A 22,319-nucleotide genomic window follows, 5' to 3' on the forward strand; every position below is an offset into this window, starting at 1 on the left:
AGAAATATAGAAGATGGATTGTTAAAAATGGGCATTAAACTGCTCAGATAGCTCACTTTCATGTCTGAAATGAATTTTGTTTTGTTAAGTCCCATGCATAGAATTGCTGTGTGGTCAAGGTTTGGAAGAGAAAATTATTTATCAATGTAAGATAATGTGGATTTGGGTATCTGAACACCATATGCCACATGCACCCTTAGACACTTCGATAAACAATATGGTCTAATCAATAAATTAATGGGACTATCACAATCCACTTACTGACCGATCATCAGTAAGGCAGCAGGCTGTGCACACCCACCACAACACACTCTACAGAAGATTCTCTGTTGGGATTTCCCATCCACTGCCAAATCACTCTTGCATGGAATCAACAGAAGAGTGTAAGACTCAATCACACTTTGAGTAACCCTTTGGTGTGATCCCCCGCTACCAAGACGTGACTCACCATATTCACCAGACTTGACAAAATCCACAACATTTGGAAAAAGTGTGCTCTCATCACGCCCAACAGAGCAGATGAATAAGGAAACGGGGGTATAAAAGTGCACAAAACTTCAGAACCAGGGCATGGAATTCTTCAGGGTGATGGATACATCTATGGTTACATGTCCTGATAACAGTTACATTCAATTTAGTTGCATTAACTTTGTAAAGGAAGTATGAATGGATGCCTGACTTCTTAGAAGCCTCAGGTTTGTTGGTATTGTAGAATATTCAGCAAATACACAAATTATTAGTAGTGCGACAAAAGCATACATTGGACTCCCTTGAGAACAAGCTTTTCCTTTTTATTCTGGAAAGCTTTCAAACATCTATACAAATATGGCCTGGAGAATTGAACCCTGGGTGTTCAACAAACTAAGCACTGCTTCTACCTGCTGGCAGATGGGGTAAACCCAAACATACATTACATTACTAAATAGTTAGACCTAGAACCCTATGATAACACATTGAAATAGCGGCCTAGAGTGTGCTGCCTAAATGCAATCATTAGAATAAAATAATCCTTAAAAATACTTACATTAGTTTTGTCTCACACATGTTCTTTTATCTTTAACAGTATGCATCCAGCTCCTCTGGGGGGGAAAGTTCCTGTGAAGAAGGCCGCGCCAGAAGACCTCCTCACTTGCGACCATTCCATCCGAGAACCATAGCACTTGATCCTGATTTCCCTGCACTGAGCCTGTCCAGTGACCCCGATTATTCCTCCAGCAGTGAGCAGTCATGTGACACTGTTATCTATGTTGGTCCCAATGGGGCTGTCTTGTCTGACCAAGAACTGACGGACAACGAAGGCCCTCCAGAGTTTGTTCCCATAATTCCTTCCCTTAACAGAAAAAGAAGCAAAGATAACTTTGCTGGGATTAGAAACTTTGACCAAGACCATTTTAAGTGCAACACCTTTGCCGAATTGCAGGAGAGGCTGGAGTGCATAGATGGGAGCGAGGAACCGGCCAAATTCTCTTGTGAAGATTCAACTGCCAGATCAAATTGCAGTAAATTACCAGAAAGCACAGAACTTGCACAATCACAACTGGCAGAGAAGCCATTGCTGGAAGTGCATTCACGAACTACTTTGCAGGACACAGTTCCCACAAGCAAAAGTCACAATATCCCTGCAAGTGAGAACTCTCCACATAACGGCGTCTGTTATGTAACAAGCACATCTCCATCAAAAATGGAGCAAACCAAAACCGAAAGGACTGCATTGGCTTTAATAGCTGATATAGATAGAGAATTCATCTTAGATGCATCTACAGCAAACACCTATTCACCCAGGACTCAAGAAATAACCAAATCATCCCCAGAGCCTGTAGTGAAAGAAAAAAACACATACTTGAGGAAGCCTTTACCAAGCCCTGCTCCCCCACCTCCACAAATGAAAGACTATGCAGTAAACCCCAAAGGTTATTCAGACCTATGCAGCAGCAGCGGAACACGCACTCCTCCTGTTGGAATGAGCAAACAAATGGCAAATCATTCTGTGCACAATCCACTTGGTAGCAGCAAACCATATCAGCCTGGGGCTATAGAGGTACACAGTTACCACTCCGCACTGAGAGGTAAATGTTTTGACAGTGATATTTTAACAACCACAGTGACTTTGCAGCAACCTGTGGAACTTAATGGAGAAGATGAACTTGTGTTTACAGTTGTTGAGGAGCTTTCAATTGGTGGGATGTTGGACAACGGAAGGCCTACTAGTATCATTAGTTTCAACAGCGATTGCTCTCTCCAAGCCCTTGCCTCTGGATCTAGGCCAGTTAGTATTATTAGCAGTATTAACGATGAGTTTGACGCATATACCTCACAGATGGCTTCGACGAATGGCGTAAACATAGGTATTGTTTGTCCTTTTGCAGAGGATCCATATGCCACTAGCAGCAGACGTTCCTCTATAAGCTCGTGGCTCAGTGAAGTAAGCATTTGCACAATTGAAAGTGATGAAACTCAATTGTGTGAACATTTTACTCTACATGATTCTCAAAAACATTTATCCACGGTAGACGAATCTCTTACCTTGGATTCTACGATTGTAACTGTATCTCAGGCTCGTGGCCTGAAAAGTTCCCTGAACGATAGTGGATTTTGCTTTTCAGAAGTAGACAATGATAGTATTGGTTCTGGTCAAGTATCCCCCAACACTAATAGCAACCCGCGAAACTCAGAACTAACCAAAGCAACTCCTTCTAAACAAACTTCATCTGTAAGTAATCCACAAAACAATGTTAAATCTACAAGCTATCGCAATGCCCCCCACAGAGAATCCATCCATTCAAGTCTTCCTCGCAAAACAAAATCTACCTCATCTGCCAACCACAATAATCCCATGCTTCATTGTACAGAGTTGCATATGCAGGAACATACATTTGATGATCCCTGGCTCATGTGCGCTGACGTTCATTTGGATGCAAAATCTGAAGAGCAGCTGCTTTTACTACATTCTGCCGCTTCTGGGAAGTGCAATGAGCAGAAGCAGCCAGCGAAAGTAGCCCAACATTTCAATGGGCCACCCAAAGCAACAAAATCACAGACAATGCTTGCATGCTCTCAGCGAGTTGTAGATGGCTGTGAAGTGGCCAGCAAATCTTCACTCAAAAAATCTGATCCGCCAACGAAAATGCCACAGCTCAGAAGAGGAGCCACTACGCTTGGTGTAATGCCAGTAACTCACAGTCGGTCGCAGGCAGAAGCGTCGAATAAGGAGAGCCAAGAAGCAACTTTCTCCACTGGTAGCCTGAAACAGTGCACAGGAAAAAAGGTTCTGCCACAAAAAGCAAGTATGTTACCCCGACCAAGTGGAATAACGCCTCCGGCACCCCCTGTTCGAAAGTCAAGCCTGGAACAAAAACAGATGGCTTTGCTAGGACAGAGTGAAGTCAAAGTTGATGGGTTGGAGGCTGCTAGAGCAGGTATGTCAAAATCCGAGGAAGAGGCACATCTACATGCTAAGACGGGAGCTTGTTTGAATGAAGGAGCAGCTTGCAAGACATACCCCAAGAGTGAGCATTCCTTTCCAAAAGCAACCTCAAGTTTAAAGACTAGGATGTCCAAATCAGAGGCTGGACATCACTCTAGTCATGTGTCCCTCGAAAGATGTGATAGTCTGACATCAGTTGGATCCAAAGCAAGTGTAAATCGGGAAAATGGTACTTCTAGTGTGAACAATGGTAGGCAAGGACGATCTGTGCCCCGATTAGGTGTACCACCAATAGCCTACAGTGGGACGTCTCCTCCAACACATATTCCACCTTGCCCTAATAAAGCCAGTCAATCAAAAACTATAAACAATCAGAAGGCTGTAGTAAATGCCAACAAAAACCGGGGACTGTGCACAAATGGCTCAAAGAATCTCAGCTCCTCTGTAAAATCATTAAACCAGGCTGTATCGAAAAATGCGGGGATTCCTCCGAGTGGGAAAACTGCTGCGAGGTCTGTACAGTGTGTCAGTGGCAAGCCTGGCAGAGGAACGATTATGGGGACAAAGCAGGCTATCAGAGCGGCCAATAGTCGTGTGAATGAACTAGTAGCTGGAAGTTCTGGTAAAAAGGTACATTTTAGAGGATCAACAGATTCTGACAGTGGGAATGACAGCGGCATTAACCTGTGTGATGAAAAGTCACCAACTCCAGTACTGCCTTCTCCGTACAGCAAAATAACAGCACCAAGACGGCCTCAGAGATATAGCAGCGGCCATGGAAGTGATAATAGCAGTGTTTTAAGCGGTGAGCTGCCCCCAGCAATGGGAAGAACTGCACTATTTTACCACAGTGGCGGCAGCAGTGGCTATGAGAGTATGATCCGCGACAGTGAAGCTACTGGCAGTGCCTCCTCTGCACACGATTCAATGAGTGAAAGTGGAATGTCATCATCTGGTCGTATGCGGACACTGAAATCCCCCAAGAAAAGAGCTACAGGTAACAACTATTATAAGCCTCCTAATCAGCCAGTGCGCCATATTTCTTAAGACGTTCTTATTGATGAGGTGTGTGGAGTTTTATCCCTTTATAAGGGGGGTACCGCTCACCCGTTCATGAGTTGCACCATGTACGAATCAGCATCATTTGTCTCCATGGGCGCTTCCAAGCACATATTCCCCCCTGCTAAAAGCAAGAGAAATCTGTGCAGTGAAACATGGCCAGATTTGGGAAGAAATACATTTAAGAGCAAGTAAATATGGGTCCCACATGTTATTTTCCCCATCCTCCTAGGAACATTTGCAATAGTTGGGTGCTGTGTGGGAATCACCCTCAGGTAATTTAAGTCCCATCCAAAAAGCAACTCATAATCGGGCATGCAGCATTTCTCTTAACTGTGCATGTAATTTCTTTGTTTATTGTCTCTTGATAACTTTGTGAAATTAGTTGGCATCCAATTTTCATTCAGCGTTGAACTGACTTTAATGTTTTGTCATATTCAGTGTATTCAGTGACACATCTGTTAGCCTCTTGTGAAGGTTCTGTTTCAAAAGATTGCCCATAACAGTCCTATTCCTTTGTCAGCAGCTCAGAACGCTCTTTAAGAGCGCCAACTAGCATTGCCAATGAAACCTTTTAAGTTGCTTTATTCTAGCAAGGTTACAGTGAGACTGAAGCTCAAAACCTTTGCTGACAGCACACTTCTTAGAGACACAGAGTACGTGAAGTGATTGAAAATTAGTTTACAGCTTGGAGGCCAAGACGAGCGTGACGCCGTAAACTGTACATTAAACTCTTAGTACAGCAATACATTACATATGCAAGGCTGTAGTCCATAACTTTTCTTATTAAATTACGCCAGATTATGCTACAGCCCAAATTAAATTAACTGTGCACGAGAACCAAAGATAATTTATGGAATTCAGACTTGGTAGCTTCCACATTTTTTAAAGTTTTACAAAATGAAACCTTTAGTTGGCAGACCAGAAGCTAATGCCCTTTCACTCTTCCACTTCACCCGACCTCATTTGTCTCCTCACAGTCTAGTCCAGGATTCTCCAACGAGTAGCTCGTGAGCTACCGGTAGATTTCCATCTACCTGGAAGTAGCTCTCCTGTGTGTAGCCACCATACTAAATTAGAAACTTTTGCTTGGTTGAATTAATATATGTATCCCAAAACTGAAAGGTGTGTCTATGTGATGAAAATGTGTGTGTTTCCAGAGCTCATAAGCTGATATTTAGAGACAAATGGATTTCCAAAATGTATGTAAAGTGTATATTTGAGTGATGAATCATGCAATAGTACTAATATTACCCTGGTGACTCAGGCATTGCAACTATTACTGCCTAGTATTACACATGTAGAAGAATTCCAAATTGAAAAACATTTTTAATTAGTGCATGGTGCACTGAGGTGATCCCTGCTGGTAATCGTCATGGGGTGGCCACTAAATTAGTCTTATCGTACATGGTCACTATTACAACACTAATAATATTAGTTGCTAGGGATCCCGATTTTATTGAACTAAGTAGCTCTAGTTATAGAAAAGTTTGGAGTCAAGTCAGTGATTGTGCTGATACTGGGCAACTTAATCAGACTATCTGTGATGGAAGGAAACATGCCTCAGTTGTTATTATCTTTTAGAAATGCAATTTCACTGAAGACCCTCTAAAGTTTGTTTCCATAATCCTTTTTCGTAACACACACACAAGCAAATATAACTTTGCTGGGAATAGAAACTGGGACCAAGACCCTTTTAAATGCAACCTCTTTGCTTTACTGGTTTACATGTTCAGGTGGAAGATGTTCTGAGGGAGCAGACCTACCTAACCTCCTGAAAGCCTACAATTGTTTGCTCCCCTTTCAGTTCTTCACTTCTCAATTGGTGCCCTGGCATCTTGAAATCAACTTTTGAAATGCTTCTCTTATAAGACTTATGGACCCTGTGTGTCCCACCCAACTCAATAATTGCACCTACTGTTTGACCCTGTACACATGGTACAGGCATGAAACTGACCACCTGCCGAGTTAGATTGAAGAGGGATCTACTCAGTAAACGGAGACGAAACATAGAGGTTATTTTGCGATGTTTAGAACACATAACCAAATTCAAATTCAAATACGTGGGTTGGTAGATGGTTTCAGATAGGGAGTACAAAAAAAACGATGCACCAAAAACGAATGGGCTACGATCACTTGACTTGCCCCTGATCAATGTCCCAGTTCCCTAATAAGTTCAGATTGATGTGTTCTTGTTTAGATAATTAGGATTTTATACATGGTTACTGCCCAAGAGGCATGTCACTGACTCTCCCTGCTCTATTGATACCTTAGCCATGTGGCACATACACCAATTAAATTCATGCACTAGGATTTTCTTTAGGATGTAGCATGAATATTTTTCCAATCCACACTACACAGAACTGAGCATTTATTTGTGGGTATGCTAACTGTGATAAAGTGGCAGTGTGGTGTACAACAGGTGTCTCGGGTTTTTTTGTTCTATAGAAGATGTTTGTCAGAGTTTTTTCAGGTTGAACCTACCAGTCAGTGCAATATCTCTGGTTGTGAAAGAATTATTGTGGAATTATCAAGAATTTACAGGGGCTTGTCACTTACCATTGGTTTGCTTTATTGTCACTCACATTTGCTTGGTACTTTTACAATTGGTTTACTTGTCCCAGCTTGTCTATCTTGTGTTTGTCTTTTCCCTCAAGCAAAGCCTCTTTACCATATCTCTGATCGGCTGCCATCTATCCTCCACTGCTCACTTTTAGGGATTTTTTTTCTTTAGTGTTAGTCACTTCATGAGAGTGCATTTGTTTTCCAGCCCTCTCCTTATTTCCCCTGTGCGCTTCCCCAAATACCCATCCCTATGCTCCATGTTTCTCTCTCATGTACTTCTTCCCTCTCGTGCTCCATGTTGTTCTTTTGCAGTGGGAATCTTTTCAGGATTCACATGCAGAGCATTAATCTGCCAACTAGTGGTTGGGTCTAAAACTCTCCTCTTGTATATTGGTCTATCTTCTCTTTCCTCTTTTTTGTTGTTGTTGTTTTTGGGCGTCGACTGTCCCCACCATTTTGTGTCTAGTAAAACCTCTCCTGATGTCTGACTCCTCTCCCCTGAAGCCTGCACATGTGGTTGCCATGTTCAGATTCTTTTTTCCACCATTGGGTCTGGAAGCATTGCTGAAGGCTCTCCATTTTCTGAAAGAAGAGTGTTATACCGAAGGTTCGTTGAAAACAATGAAGAAGTTCCACAGAGAACCTGGTGATACAGTGATCCGATTTGTGCAAAATCCAGTCATGTTTTTCCACCCCACAGAGAGGTACGAAGCTATATATCGACGAAAAAACAGAGACTGCCCAGCCACTGGGTGTCCTGCTCTGAATGATATGGAGAACACACCTTTTTGTTTCTGCCCAGAGTGTCACCACAAGTTTGCCCAGCAAAACAATCAGGTGTGCAACTTGAGCCTGCCAAGAGACAACAGCACTGACAACTGAGAGGCCTGCTTGGATTTCAAGCCAAAGATCTTAAGAGCAAGGGAGAAACACAGGCAAGCACACTATGCCATGAAGGGGCAGAAGGAAACTCTGCCGCTGAGAGACCTTGGCTTGTCGAGCGAAGAGGAGGACAACATCGAGGATCTGAGGGAGACGTCAAAAAAGAGGTCATCGATGTCGAGTGAGAACAGCGAAAACACAAATATAAGCAGCCACATGTATGGTTAAAGAAACATTATGTAGGCGAGTCTGGAACACCCACTCTATGGAATCCCAAAGGCATACTCGATGTCGAAGTCCTCGCTGACCGGAGACACCAAGGACACCGCAGGTGGATGTGCTGCCCGAAAGATGCCAGCTTCTAAGGATGGCCAAAGTCAAGAAAATGCTAGGAAGGAATCAACTTAGACACCAATACCAGAGACCTGGACGCTAAAAGGAGATCGACAAGCACACCTGATGCGGAAGAGTGCGCGATCAAGAGCGAATGGAAGAACAGGCGTCTCAAAGCCAAAATGGTCATAATCCTCCAGAAAAAGAAGGATTTCTATTCATCTCTCCGAGATTTCAGAATTCCGGCCAAAGCTTCAATGAAGGACATGCAAGAGGCCAAGGACTCGGAGGAACTTGAGCCTCCAATGACCCTAGAGCCACAGGAAGAAGAGGATCAGGATATCTTGTATGAGAAAGAGGACCTAGAGTCCTGCGGCCTGTTTCAAGATACTGAAGGAGCAGAGCCTTGAGACACAATGGCAGGACCTCGACGCCGATTCCACGGAGGAGGGAAGAGACACATTTCTGTCATGGCTTTTGCCTCCGGACAATATTGCCATGTACAACCAACTAATAAAGAGGGCTGCAGACAAGTATGGTGTTCAAATAGAGGAGGAGAAGTCACTGGGATTGAAAAAAACAAGGACCCCCTGAACAATAGTTGAAAAACTCCTAGGGCAGGGATAACAATATGTGAGTGTAAATTCCTAGGCAGTTAGGTTATTGAAAAACAAGTGACTTATAATGACAGCGAAAGGGGAGATAGGAACCATATAAAAACAATCACAGTTTTATATAAAACCAATCAAGGTTTTAATGAAAATAGTTAAAAATCATATAGAATACTGCACATCAGAAACTTTATGAAAAAATACATCAAATTAAAAATACATTCAAATAGTACATAAAGTTATTCATAAAACAACACCACACTGAGAAAGAACAAAATTCTTTTCACAGTCTCTTAGGTATTCAAATTCAGTGGCGAAATGGACTCGACGCGCGTTTCGGCGTAGAAAAAACGCCTTCTTCAGGAGCCACACTTTCAAATCTGAAACATATGTATAAAAGTACATTCCATTAGGATTCGTATTATTTATCCATTGTATTTAAAAACTGTTACATTGGTTCTGCTGTATTATAATATACAGCCTATTCGCTGTCAAAGTAATCTTTTCTGCATCTTGTTTTCAAAAATATAGAATAGAAACATGGCATGTCATCGACTGAAAAGTACTCAAGGAAGAAGAACATAAAGCCAACAATGGGAAATGGGTACCATGGGCCTATACAATGTGAAAAAAATAATAATAATAGATCAAATTCAAATAATACATCTAATTCCTGATAATCAATCAGAGACATGATCATTTTAACAGCGACCATAAATGTATATCAATATATGACGATGCACCATGATTAATTACTACTTAAAACATTGTCATTATTTAACACATCTATTTATCGTAATTATTAAACACTGTCACTCACTGTTTGGTGCTGATCACACGATATGCATAAATATGTGCAGACTTGGCAATTTTGGTATTAACAGTAATGCACTTGCAAAAGATTAAAACCTGAAATGATATACAGACATCTCAATTAGAAGTAGACACGGATAGCATAAGAAAACAGGTTACAATCGTTTGAACATAAAGGATCTCTATTCTAAAACAGGCCCAAAGTGCCTTCCCTTTCTAATCTGATTCTTTGTACATAGAGTGCCCCTGTTCTCAAGCTGGAAACAAAATTCATCGACGCCTCTTGTTGCAGATCTTAAGAGATTAAGTTCCCAATCTTCTTGGAACCATAACGATTAATAAACCTATCGCGATCGCTATAGGAGAAGTCTCAAACATGTTTTTTACTGGAAACATTGCTACCCTCATAGAGTAAGAGTCAATAATTGCCCATGCTCCCGAGCATACTGGACCAAGGGAGAGAGGCCCTCAAGGAACCTGCATCCTACAGGTTGGTGGCACCCAGGGCCGAAAAGAAGTACAAACACTCCTCGAAGGACCCTGCATACATTAGCGGTAACATACACGAAGATGCCATCATTAAAGCCACCCCCAGGAAGAGGGGAGCTATGCCAACTACCTCCTGACCACCTCCCTATAAGGAGAGCAAGAGATTGGTTATGGTGGGGAGGAAGTTTAAAAGGGGAGCAATGATCCAATGGTGCATTGCTAGCAGTAATGCCCTGCTCAACGGACATGCTTACCAACACTGGGAAGAGATGGGAAAGCTAATGAAACATCTACCAGAGCAATATCAAAGAAGAGTTGCATCCATCGCAGAAGAAAGGAAGACTATCACCAACACCTGTTTAAAATCAGCACTAGACACTGCAGATACAGTGAGCAGACAAATGATGGCAGGAACAACTGTAAGAAGGCATGCCTGGCCGAGGATGTGGGGCTTCAAAAATGAAGTTCAAGCCAAAATCATTAACACCCCTTTCGATGGGGAGCACCTTTTTGGGAGTGCAGTGGACGATATCCTGCAGCAGCTGAAGATAATGATACAGCTAAGTTGATGGGAGCCCTGTAGTACAGAGGGCAGCAACTACAAGGAAGTACACCTGCTAGAAAACTGGTGGAAGAGGGGGCTTTCAAAGTGCTACTACACACAAGAGCGTCCTAAGTGCAAGCCAGGTGCAGACACTCGCGCAACAGTGGCAGTACCAAGCACTACAGAATCAACACATCTGAGGTGAAAGTGTACCTTTGTGAGAATACCGATACCGGAAGGGTCAGTCTCTGAGAGTGACGACTGTGGGGCAAGATGTTGGGAATGATGTCTTCCTGCACATCTCTAATACCATGTGCAAGGCTACACATGAGACCAATAGTGGAATGGACCCATAGCCAGTGCACACAAGCTGCGGGGAGTTAGGAAGATCTAGTGGTTGTCAGGCAAGGAGTGCAGGAGGAAATGGCGTTGTAGAACAAGGCTAATATAACAACAGGAAGACACTTCATATCACCAGCTCCAACAGTTACCATAATTACAGATGCTTTGCATAAGGGATGAAGAGCTCACATGGAAAAGCTCAAGATCAGAGGGATCTGGAGACCAGAAGAGTCCGTACAACACATAAACATTCTGGAGCTAAAACCAGTGTTCCTAGCCTTAATATCAGCTGTTGGGAAACTCAATACAAATTCAAACAGACAATTCAGCGACAATGTTCTACCTAAACAAACAAGAAGGAACAAATTGCTTTGCCATTTCAAGGGTAACACAAGAGTTCTGGATATGAGCCAGCCAGAGAGAAATCAATATAATGGTGATACATCTACTAAGAAAAGACAATGTAAAGGCAGACAAGCAAAGCAGACAGGCATACACCTCACACGAATGGGAGCTGAATCAGAGAGTAATCAAGAAGGTGTTCATAAGGTGGAGGACACCAGAAATAGACCATTCCACAACACCTTGAAAATGCAAAATGCCAGTCCTTCGCATCCAGACATTCACACTGACACTACCTGGGGAATGCACTGTCGATGGGAAGATTTGCTTATGCTTTTCCCCCGATCCCACTGTTACCTTTAGCAATCAACAAATGCAAACAGTCGCAGATGATTTTAATACTCATCGCTCCACAGTGGCGAGACATACCTGGTTCAGAGATACATAGGAAGAAGCTTCTTCGCTACGCCAGTGATCAAACGTTTTCTGGAAGGGGCCAAAAGAATAGCCCCACCAAGGAGTCACCAACACCTACATGTAATCTGAATGTAGTGCTGACCTGACTGAAAAAATAACCTTTTGAACCACTCCACAAGCCCACCTTCAAATTTGTCATAGTTAAAATATTCTTTCTAATGGCAATGACTTCTCTATATAAAGTAAGTGAGTTGCAAGCAGTCACCATTCAGGAACCATACGTGCAGATACACAAGGACAGAATAATTATGAGGACCAACCCACGTTTCCTACCAAAGGCCATATCCCAGCTACAAATAAACCAGACAAATTAAACACCGAGTTACTTCGCAGAGCCAAAGAATAAGGCGGAAAGACCACCACATACACTAGACACTCGACGGGCGATAATGTATTATATGGAGAAAACAAAGGCAATTAGGAAAGGAAAACAGTTCTTCGTGTCATTTTCAGACAGTAACAAAGAAAAACCAGTCACTTACAACACCATCTCAAGTTGGATTACTTATGCAATCCAGATGTGTCATTGGATTGGACAGCAGACATACAACTAGGGGCAAAATAAAGAGGTCATTTCACACTTAAAAAAGGAGCAACAGTAGCCTTCCTGGCAAATGTCCTGTTAAATGGCATATGTATGATAGCCACATGATTGTCAGTACACATGTTCACAAAACACTACTGCATCGACGTGCAGATGAACAGGCAGGCAAAGTGGGACAGAGAGTACTGAAACAATTGTTTACAAACTCAGCCTCATCTCCAAGCCAGCCTCCACAGTAAAGAAAATCTCTACAAAATCAATGCACAATATGTGACTCAAGAAAAGATTCACTCTGAAAAACAAAATGGTTACTTCTGTAGGAGTAGTTTTGCAGCTTGAAGAATTTTCTGGATTCATGTGCGACCCACTCGATTTGCCAGGAAATGAGGCGAGCAGAAGTTAACAAAGGACTTAAAGGCTATACGGACAAGAGAAAAACCACAAAACACAGAATAAACAGATGGTCACAGAAAAAAAAGATTCTGAAGATGGCGATCATCTGTGGAGGCTTCCGGGGAGAGGCGCCTGACCTCAGAAGAGGCTCGACTAGGCATCACACGGTATGGACAGTCGACACCCCACAATAAAAAAAAGACGAAAGAGAAGAAGGACCCACATACAAGATGAGAGTTCCGGACCCATCCACTAGATGGCGGAATAATGTGAATCCAGAAAATTCTTCAAGATCTAAAACTACTCCTACAGGTAAGTAACCATTTCGTTACCCTGTGCGCTTCTCGTCACTCCTACGGTCACTTTTGTGTGCTTCTCACTCTCTCTTATGCTTCTTCCCCATGCTCTGTTCTTCACCCCCCAGCGCTCCATGTTTTTTTTCCCACGCCCAAACGCTGTGTTCTTCTCGTCTCCTTTTTTAAAATTTGTGCTTACATTCTAAAAATATTTTATTTGTTTTATCTAACAGTCCAAGTAGCATCTGCCATCCTGCATTGGTAAATAAAATGCAAATGTTGCCACGTTATTTTGGTGGTACATGCATACGCCATCACACATGCGCCCTCAAACAGAATAACATGGCCTCTAGTAGCAGTCGCGCTTTTGCGACTTCTTAAATGTATTTAGTTTTTTTATGGATGATGCTGCAGAGCATCCAGAATAGAATCAGATGCTGTAGTGCTTTGCCAAAAGGCATTGGACATAGTCAATAGGTCTATCTATTGGCTTTGCCAATGCCTGTTTAGGTCTGGCATTAGATAAGCCCTTTGATTTTACTACAATTGTATTTGTAATATACTTATTTGTAGGGGCTTTCAGTAGACCTTCTCTTTCCATTGGTTGTTGTTGTGTCATTGACATTTGTCTTCCACCTACAGCAGAGAGCATGGGGAAATAGGTTAGACACTTTCAGCTACTGGCTAAAGTCCCTATGAGTGATGGCATTCTGCTCTTTCACGAGGAGCACATCCATACATTGGTCCTCTTCTTTGCCAGGGAATACTATTTCAAAGTGTGTGTTTTTTAAATAAAAAAAATATTTTTGCTTCTAGCTCATGTTTACTATCTACTGGCGAGGGCCCCGCATCTTTGCATGAATAAAGTTTTACTAAAACCATGACAAAAGAAAACAATTTTTGAAAAGGACACACAGCTTATCTCCAACGCCAGTCCTGTTGGTTTTGTCAATGCTTATTTAATTTACCATGTCATTCAAAAAGTTGCATAGGATATAGCGTATCATCCTGCGCCAAGATATTTTATTGGGATGGGGGAACAAGATGGCCATCAGGTTTCCACTAAACCGAACATTGTGCTCACCGCAGGTCTTCAGCGTCGCAGACTTATACCCGCTACATTGCCGGAGACCGCTTCCCTGGGAAGAAAGCCCAGTACGACTGGACAATGGGTTGATCTACCGCCTCTGCCGGGAACATTGAAAGAGCCATTCGAAATTAAAGTTTATGAGATTGATGATGTGGAACGATTACAGCGGCACAGACAAGAGGAAGCGGAGGTCAGCATATACTTTACGGCAGCTTGAATTACTGTACACATGCACTATTGCCGCCTGAATGCTTGCAAGGCGGCAAGAAAATTGACTGCTATTGAAACACCATCATTATTAATTGTATAATTCATAGGCTGGGTGCCCTTAACAAAGAAAATGCAAATAATTACTATCTAGAATTAATTGTGTTTAATGTGACTAGCATTTCGAGCTGGGGGCATCCATAACTGTATGATGGGGCTTGGTGGCTTTCTCTTACCAAGGGTCACTGCCTGCTGATTGTTATTAGTTAGCTTCCTGGTTAGTTTACTAATAAATTGGAGAGGTGATGACTCAAATCACTCCAAGCCCTGCAGCTCGTTTGCAGCAGTGACATGAAGAATAATTCTTTTCGTTTCTGTTCCCCTTCTTCTAGCCTTTCCAGGACGTTGAAAAGGTAAGAATATGTGGCTCTCCGCCATCTTGTTTTTTTTCTCTTTTAAAAATGTGGCGATAGCAGATTAACTAGACAGCTCTTGAGTTTGGCATTGTCATATCGGTGCAGATAGTTCAGTGGTAAGAAGGGGGCTGGCCATTTCCATCAGTTAACTCTTTGCTGCCCAGCAGGAAGTGTTAGAGATATTAAGTGCCAACTTCCTTCGAACAAAGCCGTCCTCACAATTGATAGTGCTGCGTATTACTGTTTGTTGTCAGGTACGACAACCTATGCAGATAGACAATGAATTACGGGGCATATTACCAACAAGTAGCGAAAATTATCGCTAAATAGGCTTAGCGACGATTTTTTTATCGCTGCCTATCGCTGGATATGTTAGCGGAGAAAACATGCTATTAGCAACGTTTTTCTCCATTGTGCTAAAATATCCAGTGATAGCGGCGAAATACGTGAATATCGCTGAGAATACAGCGATATTCACGCATTAGCATTAGCGACGAAATGCTTTTAGCCATGTTATCCACCTCCCATTGGATAACATGGCTAAGAACTGGTCTGAGCAGGCGTTAGTTTTTGGCGATAGCGGGAATATTTCCATCGCTACGCCTGCCTTGCTAATAGGCGATAGCGACGTTAGCGACTGCTTTCAGTCGCTAACAGGTTGGGTACGCCCACTTTGCATGTTATTAGCGATAAATATCGCTGACATGCAAAGCGGGCCCCAAACCGCTCGCTATCGCCTAAAAGCTGCCGCTAACATCAGTTAGCGACAGCTTGCTAATAGAGCGATAGGATTAAACCGGCGATAATTGCCTATTGCCACCCATGGTAATATGCCCCTACATTTGCAGCAAGACAAAGGGCCTCTATTTTTTTTGAGGGGGCTTTTACCACAGCAGAATTGAGGAAAGTGTGCAAGAAATATAGACGGACTTTTATGCTACTGCTGACCGTCACCCACTGCGGCAACTGTCTGGACCATGGAATAACATGTACAACACTATCAATAGCTATGCATATGTGTTTGTGTGTATGTGCATCTCTACCTTGTGCCTGAATTTCATCCACCACAGTTTGTGATGGCTCCTAACTTATATAAGCGGTTTAGAGGCGTCCGTGAGGGTGGGTGTAGTACCTCCCAGCTCTGGCCCTCATGTGTGCTTGCATGCACTCCTCAAAGGGCAGTTTATTGCCTTGTTAACCGCATCGATGCGGTGCATTTTCCCCGCTGTGCATTGGAAAATTAAAAAAAACGCGTTACATGACGAGCTCAGCTCGTCATGAGCGTACGAGCGTCGTCACTCATGACGAGCTGAGCTCGTCATAAACGCGGAAGGGGTTAATACAGATGCATGCTTCATAGCCTTGCCCACACAGTCTGGATCTGCACCAGGGAAGCCCAGCCAGGGTTTGATAGCGCCCAGCCTGTGACTGTACTCCCCAACGGTATGATATTGGAAACTCCCATGCCCCTCCTCAGAAATAAACCCTTCTGCAAGGGCATTTAAACTACCTGCCACCTTTTAAGTGGCAAACGCGCAGCACCCCACACGGGGATATATCTTCTGTCTTGTGAGCATGCTTTTAAAGTGAAGTGATATGCATACTTGGATTTGTGTTGGGCGTGCACCCGTGGAAGTTAAGTAGTACCCTCTTTTGATCGTAAATGCTTTTCAACAGTGTCCCTGCATTTGCTATTCCAGAAGGTGTCCTATAGCTCCTTCTTTCCTACTGAACGGGGAAGTATCCTATGAAAATCGTGGCAGAGATGGCCACGATGGCTTACATTGATCTGATTTGACACTTTTCCTGCCCCCTCTCTCTTCTCTCCTCCTATGGCACGCATTATTCAGTCTTCTTTTGTTTCCTTTGCTTCATTCAGTCACTCCCTTCCTTGCTCTCTCTTTCCTAATCCGCATTCTTCCTCTGCATGCTCTCTACGCCCACATTTCCTCCCTACATCCTTCCATTCCTCTGCCCATCTTTCGTCTTATCTTGTGCACCACCAAAACCTTAAATATTTTGTGTGATATTGGGGAACGTAGCCTAACGGCAGGAACTTGAGGCAAAGGCCACCTCTGCCAGCTAATCTCTTTCTTCCTGGCCACAGTATTCTCTGTAAAAAAAAAAGAACATAGAAAGGGCTACGAAGCACAGCTCCTTGGCTGTTCAGAAAGCTCCAGGTATGCCTTTTCCAAACACTCTCGAGCCTATAATGAACACCAGTGCACCACCTTCAGCTGGTCTTTTCTCATTGCTGATGGAATTAGAATCCTGCACATCTCAAATGTAAAATCTACCAAATTCTGGTAGATGCTGCAAATCTGCGGCTGGCAGGATTACCGCTGATGGAATTACAGCTACCCTGCGATTGTATGCCGGTGGTGGTTCCACATCAGCAATTAGATCATTGGTAATCCATCCAATGGCGAATTAACTGAAGGTTTTACATCACAGGTAATCCATAAACCAGGTCCTTGGGTAATTAATTTTCTGATTGTTCATAGACAATGCTGACAATAGTTATATTTCTTTTAAACGCCATAAAACTTTAAGAATAGAAAAATTGGATTCTCACTGAAGATAGGGGAGCATCAAAGGCATAAAATCAATTCACCATGCCACTGTCACATCTGATAACAATGAGAGAGATTCCGGTGAAATTCAAGCCATTAGTGGGGCATTTGGGCTCCTTAGATACAAACACTTTGGGGAAATGAACTAAGAAGGATTCACAAATTCTTCCAATATTTTTAAAGATTCCGTTATTACCAGCAATGTATTTGTCAAGAAAAAGAGTGAATGTATTCAGGGAAGAATATTGTTCTGGTTGCTCAACATTGGAAAACATTTAAGAGTAACTCCAACCAACATTTTTGTCTCCTAGGGGCTGACGTACTTCAATAACAAGCTGAAGATTTTAGAACGGCGCCAGCAAAGAATCAGAGATGTGAAGACAAAGTATGAGTTGTTGAAGGTAGAGCTGGAAGAGACAAAGTGCAGATTAATGATTCACCCAGACAAATGGAAAGGAGAGTGTAAGTATTTCTGGCAAGTCCTTGTGAGTTTGTTGTTGAATGTTTACTTCAGTTTACCAACCTTGAGGCAGTTGTAAAGCTTTGTTGGGACTCGACTCATGACCTGTGGATTACCATTTGTTCTAGTGGCTATTGTTCAACTCATTGCACCAACCCACCGAAGGTTTGAAAGATTAAATCAGAATCAATGCAAATTGTCAGGCTTTGAAATGTTGCAACCGGCAGCAGATGCATACAAGCCATTTGAAGAGCTGCTAAGTCCTTAGCCTTTTGTGAAGAGTTTATACCATTGGTCCCTGCTACCAGGAGCGCCATTTCGCCAAAATGAATAAAGGGTCAGAAATAACATCATCACAACCTCTTTGACCCAATGTTGACATGACGGGAATTTACATCTTCACTGAAACCTCGAGGGTGCAGCATGTTAATATAACACCCAGCAATTAAAACTACTAACAGTAAAGGTATACTTACTTTGAATAGATGATCCTCTGATCTCCATGTCACAATACATGCACAAAAATGCCATTGAAAACTCTGTCACTTTAATAACCAGGGGAGACATTGGCAGGTGGCAGGTATATTGCTTAACTTAGTAAGAGAGGCCTGGTGCCCATGTGTAGGTCAGCGTTTCAGCATTCACAGTCATTAATTCACATTGTGTGTTGAAAGCTCTCCACAAATACATGCAGATTTGGCCTCATAAATGCATTAAAGGGAACAAAAATTCAAAATTTTTAAGTACATACCCATTGTGTGGGATACTAACAGGTTACATTGGATTACATTTTAAATCCTGAAAATATATATTTTAACAGTTTTTTTTACATAAAAGCTAAATTGTGTCACTCTGAGTCCGAATAACAATGAAAATTAATAATTTTCTAAAATGCAAAGATAATTTTTCTGCAGAATTTTCTGCTGAGTTTTTTCATTGTTGACTATTGTTTTTATAATTCGCTGTTATTTTGTCTTGACAGTTGACGTGGACCCGGATCTCGATATGGAGTCGCAGGAATACTTGGACGCACTGGAGCAGGCGACTGAGGATCTGGACGATTGCGTCAACCTGTGCAAGGCACGCATCATGATGGTGACTTGCTTTGACATTGGGGTGATCTGCGATGGGCAAGATGGAGCGAGAGAAGTGGAGGTCTGAGTGAGGGCAGCAGGGCATTGGGATGTGGAAAAACATTGGCGGAGCGAGGAAGTGATGACATGTTGGAGGAGCAGCGGTGGAAATGCCAAGTTTTTAAGCAGCAATGAATGTTGTGGTGTCAATACCGATGATGGATTGTAATGGTGTACAAAATCAATATGGTGCCTCAGGACCTGAACTGTATCAAATGAATAACGAAGAACAAAGACAAATCTCACACAAATTAGGACATTTAGGGAGGTGGAGTATTGAGGATGACAACGGAAGTGCCTTTTAACATTGATTTGATGTTTCCTTTTGTATTATGGTGCTAGAATTAATTAAAGCCAGCAAACCTAAGCAAGACTCTAAAATGTATTCCTATGACATATTTTATACTGTATAGTGTATTTATGACTATATGTACAAAAACAAACTTTGTAGCAGAAGCAATAACTAAATTATGTTTTCATACCTGAATTTGCCTTCTTGTTTCATAGAAAAGCTGTTTTATGTAGCAGAACTAAAACTGTATAATGATTGCTTTTTTGTTTAGGACGTGAAATATTTTTATGAACATTTATCTATTAAAGGAGGTTACGGCAACATTTCAAAATGATTGTTTTACATTATGTTTTGTATTATTCGGTTCTTTATAACAAATGAATGTTTTTTTATCAGCTGTTTTCTATATTTTAGGGTTGCCACCCTACTCCTCTAGAAATTTAGGTTTCATCTTAGAGCTTTGCTACTGCCATATGCATTGGGGAAATTTCTAAGGTCACTGTGCTTTTGACTAAATGCAGGAATTTACATATATTACCAAAACCTTAGGTCAACAAAAAGTTGCTTTTGTAAATATTTACTGCATATATTTTTTTATAATTTTGATGACAAATACTATATCCTCATTCTAAACTTACAAGAAATGTAGCATATCTTTTTGCAGTTTTTCTAAGGAAGGCAAACCCTCAGGATTACATTTTTTTAAAGTGCATGAAATGTGTGCATTTTTTTTAAAGAGTCCATTAATTTTGGGCAACGTAATGATGAACGTTCGCCGAGCAAATCATTTTGACACGGTTGGATGGTCTATGTATTATCGCATTTCATAATGAATCATATTTTCTGATCATTGTTTTTTATATGGAGTTTTCGAAAACCTTGTATAAATGTACAATATAATAGCTTGCTTCAGCTTTTATCTGTGAATAAAAGATGCATTTATTGTTAACATTCCTACTTAAATATTGATGATGTTTGTAGAAGTATGAATCATGAATGAGTTCATGAATTACACATGCTTAGTTGAAACATGGAGACAAAAAGACAGCGAAAATACAGGGCTTTAGGAACCTTTGAATTCATAATTTTACACATTTTCAACTTTTTCTTAACAATTTTTACCACTTTAATGTTCTCTGAAGATTTATGTCTACATCTACGCTTACCTTACGTCTACATCTGTACTTACATCACGCTGGCTCCCAAAATGCAGAGCAGATAAAAAGTAATGGAATTGTGCCCTGACCATAAACCCGTCTATGAATGGAAACGTGCAGTTGTATACAAATAGTTCTCCATCAGAGATCCTAAAATCTGTGACCGGCACTTTGACAGTCTCTTTAAAATACACTCCCACTACTTCTGTCATAGCAAAACATTTGTTAATGTTTAGGAAAGATTGGAAGTCATGGTTGTGTTCCTATTGAACAGTGGGTTATATGTCACTATATTAAAGTTGACAATATCGATCTATTGTGCAGTTTAGTATATAGAGGTAAGCATAGATTTACTATTCTTAATATTACATTTACGTACTTTGACAATATAATTTCAGTTGATATAGTGGATGCAATATTTTTGTCATGGGAATACCTCATGCCATTTAGTGAGCAGTGCTGTTTTTCCAGCCTATCTGTTGGTTTCCAGCACCAACAGCTCTAAAATGCCTACTGGTGAATGGCATACTCTACAAAATACCTATATACACGTATAAATGCCATGGAACCCGTCTTGGTAAAGATTGTTCACTTTTTAAAGTGTAATTTTAAGACTGTTGAAGATCAATGGTGCAACAATGGCTAGTTGTTGTTATTATCTTAGGAGCATATTTACAGGCCTGGTGGGTGCACCGCCAGAACATTACTTTTAATGACGCTTCGGCGGTACACTGGGCTTACCCATATGTACGAGACCACATAAAGCCACTCTGGATGGCTTTTCATGGCCTCCAACTTGCACTGAGTTGTCTCAGGCCAGATCTACTCTGGTGTGAGGAACACAGCGCAAGCCACTGTGTTAGCTTACATTGCGTTGGGGAGGCTTGCCATGGGTGTTATGGTGGGTGTTCCCACGTAACGTCCTTGACATATAACACATTTCCAGATTTATGACATGCTGTAAACCTGGCACTGCGTAAAAAGCAGATGCCTCACCAGGGGTGGCGTAAGGGTTGTTTTTGTGTGGGAAGGTATACTAATATATATATTTCAATAATGTTAAAAATAAGTAAACCAAATAACAAAAAACATACACTATTCCCACTCTAGTTTGTGCAAAAGTAGGGAAAACGTTGAACTTCGGAAGAGTAAAATTTGCTATTCCCTCTCCAGTTTGTGGAACAGTAAAAAAAGCGTTTGACTTTGGAGAGGTTAAATTCACTATTCCAACTCCTGTCTGTGCAATAGTAGGGAAACGTTGGAATTCACAAGGGTAACATTGTGTGATCCCACCGATCCCAAATCTGTGCAACAGTAGGAAAAGCATTGGACAGGTTAAATTTACTTTTCCAATACCAGTTTGTGCAATAGTAGGGAAAGCGATGGAATTTAAAGGGGTAACATTTACTATTCCCCTTCCAGCCTGTGCATCAGTAGGAAAAATGCTGGACTTTAGAGGGGGTTACGTTCACTATTCCCACGCCAGTCTGTGCAAGAGTAGGGAAAGCGTTGGGCTTCAGATGGGTCATGTTTATCAGTCCCACTCCAGTAGGGAAAGCGTTGGACTTTGGAGTGGTAATATTTACTATTCCTACTGCAGTCTGTGCAACAGTCGAGAAAGCATTGGACTTCAGAGGGGTTAAATTTACTATTCCCACTCCAGTCTGTGCAACAGCAGGGAAGCGTTGGACGTCTGAGAGGTAAAATCTACTATTCCAACCACAGTTTGTGCAATAGTTGGAAATGCATTGGTCATTGGAGAGGTTTAATAACTCTGTTCCCACTCCAGTTGGTGCAACAATAGGGAAATCATTGTACTCCTAAGGGGTTAAGTTTACTATTCCTGCTCCAGTCTGTCAAAAGTGGGGAAAGTGTTG

The 22,319-nt window shown here is 41.8% G+C and overlaps 1 protein-coding gene across 3 annotated transcripts in view; it reads left to right on the forward strand.

The window, feature by feature from the left end:
• Positions 1 to 19,632, forward strand: part of KIF26A (kinesin family member 26A) — a 245,210-nt gene extending 225,578 nt beyond the window's left edge. For all 3 annotated transcript variants that reach the window (XM_078660270.1, XM_078660271.1, XM_078660272.1), the window contains exons 12-16: positions 1,064 to 4,421; positions 14,204 to 14,394; positions 14,804 to 14,824; positions 17,712 to 17,862; positions 18,843 to 19,632. In XM_078660270.1, the coding sequence (XP_078516396.1) occupies positions 1,064 to 4,421; positions 14,204 to 14,394; positions 14,804 to 14,824; positions 17,712 to 17,862; positions 18,843 to 19,021 (3,900 nt within the window). In that variant the 3' untranslated portion in view covers positions 19,022 to 19,632. The remainder of the gene's footprint in view (positions 1 to 1,063; positions 4,422 to 14,203; positions 14,395 to 14,803; positions 14,825 to 17,711; positions 17,863 to 18,842) is intronic.
• Positions 19,633 to 22,319: the final 2,687 nt, after the last annotated feature.

This window comes from Lissotriton helveticus, chromosome 9 (genome assembly GCF_964261635.1).
Source record: "Lissotriton helveticus chromosome 9, aLisHel1.1, whole genome shotgun sequence".
Taxonomy (NCBI): Eukaryota; Metazoa; Chordata; class Amphibia; order Caudata; family Salamandridae; genus Lissotriton; species Lissotriton helveticus.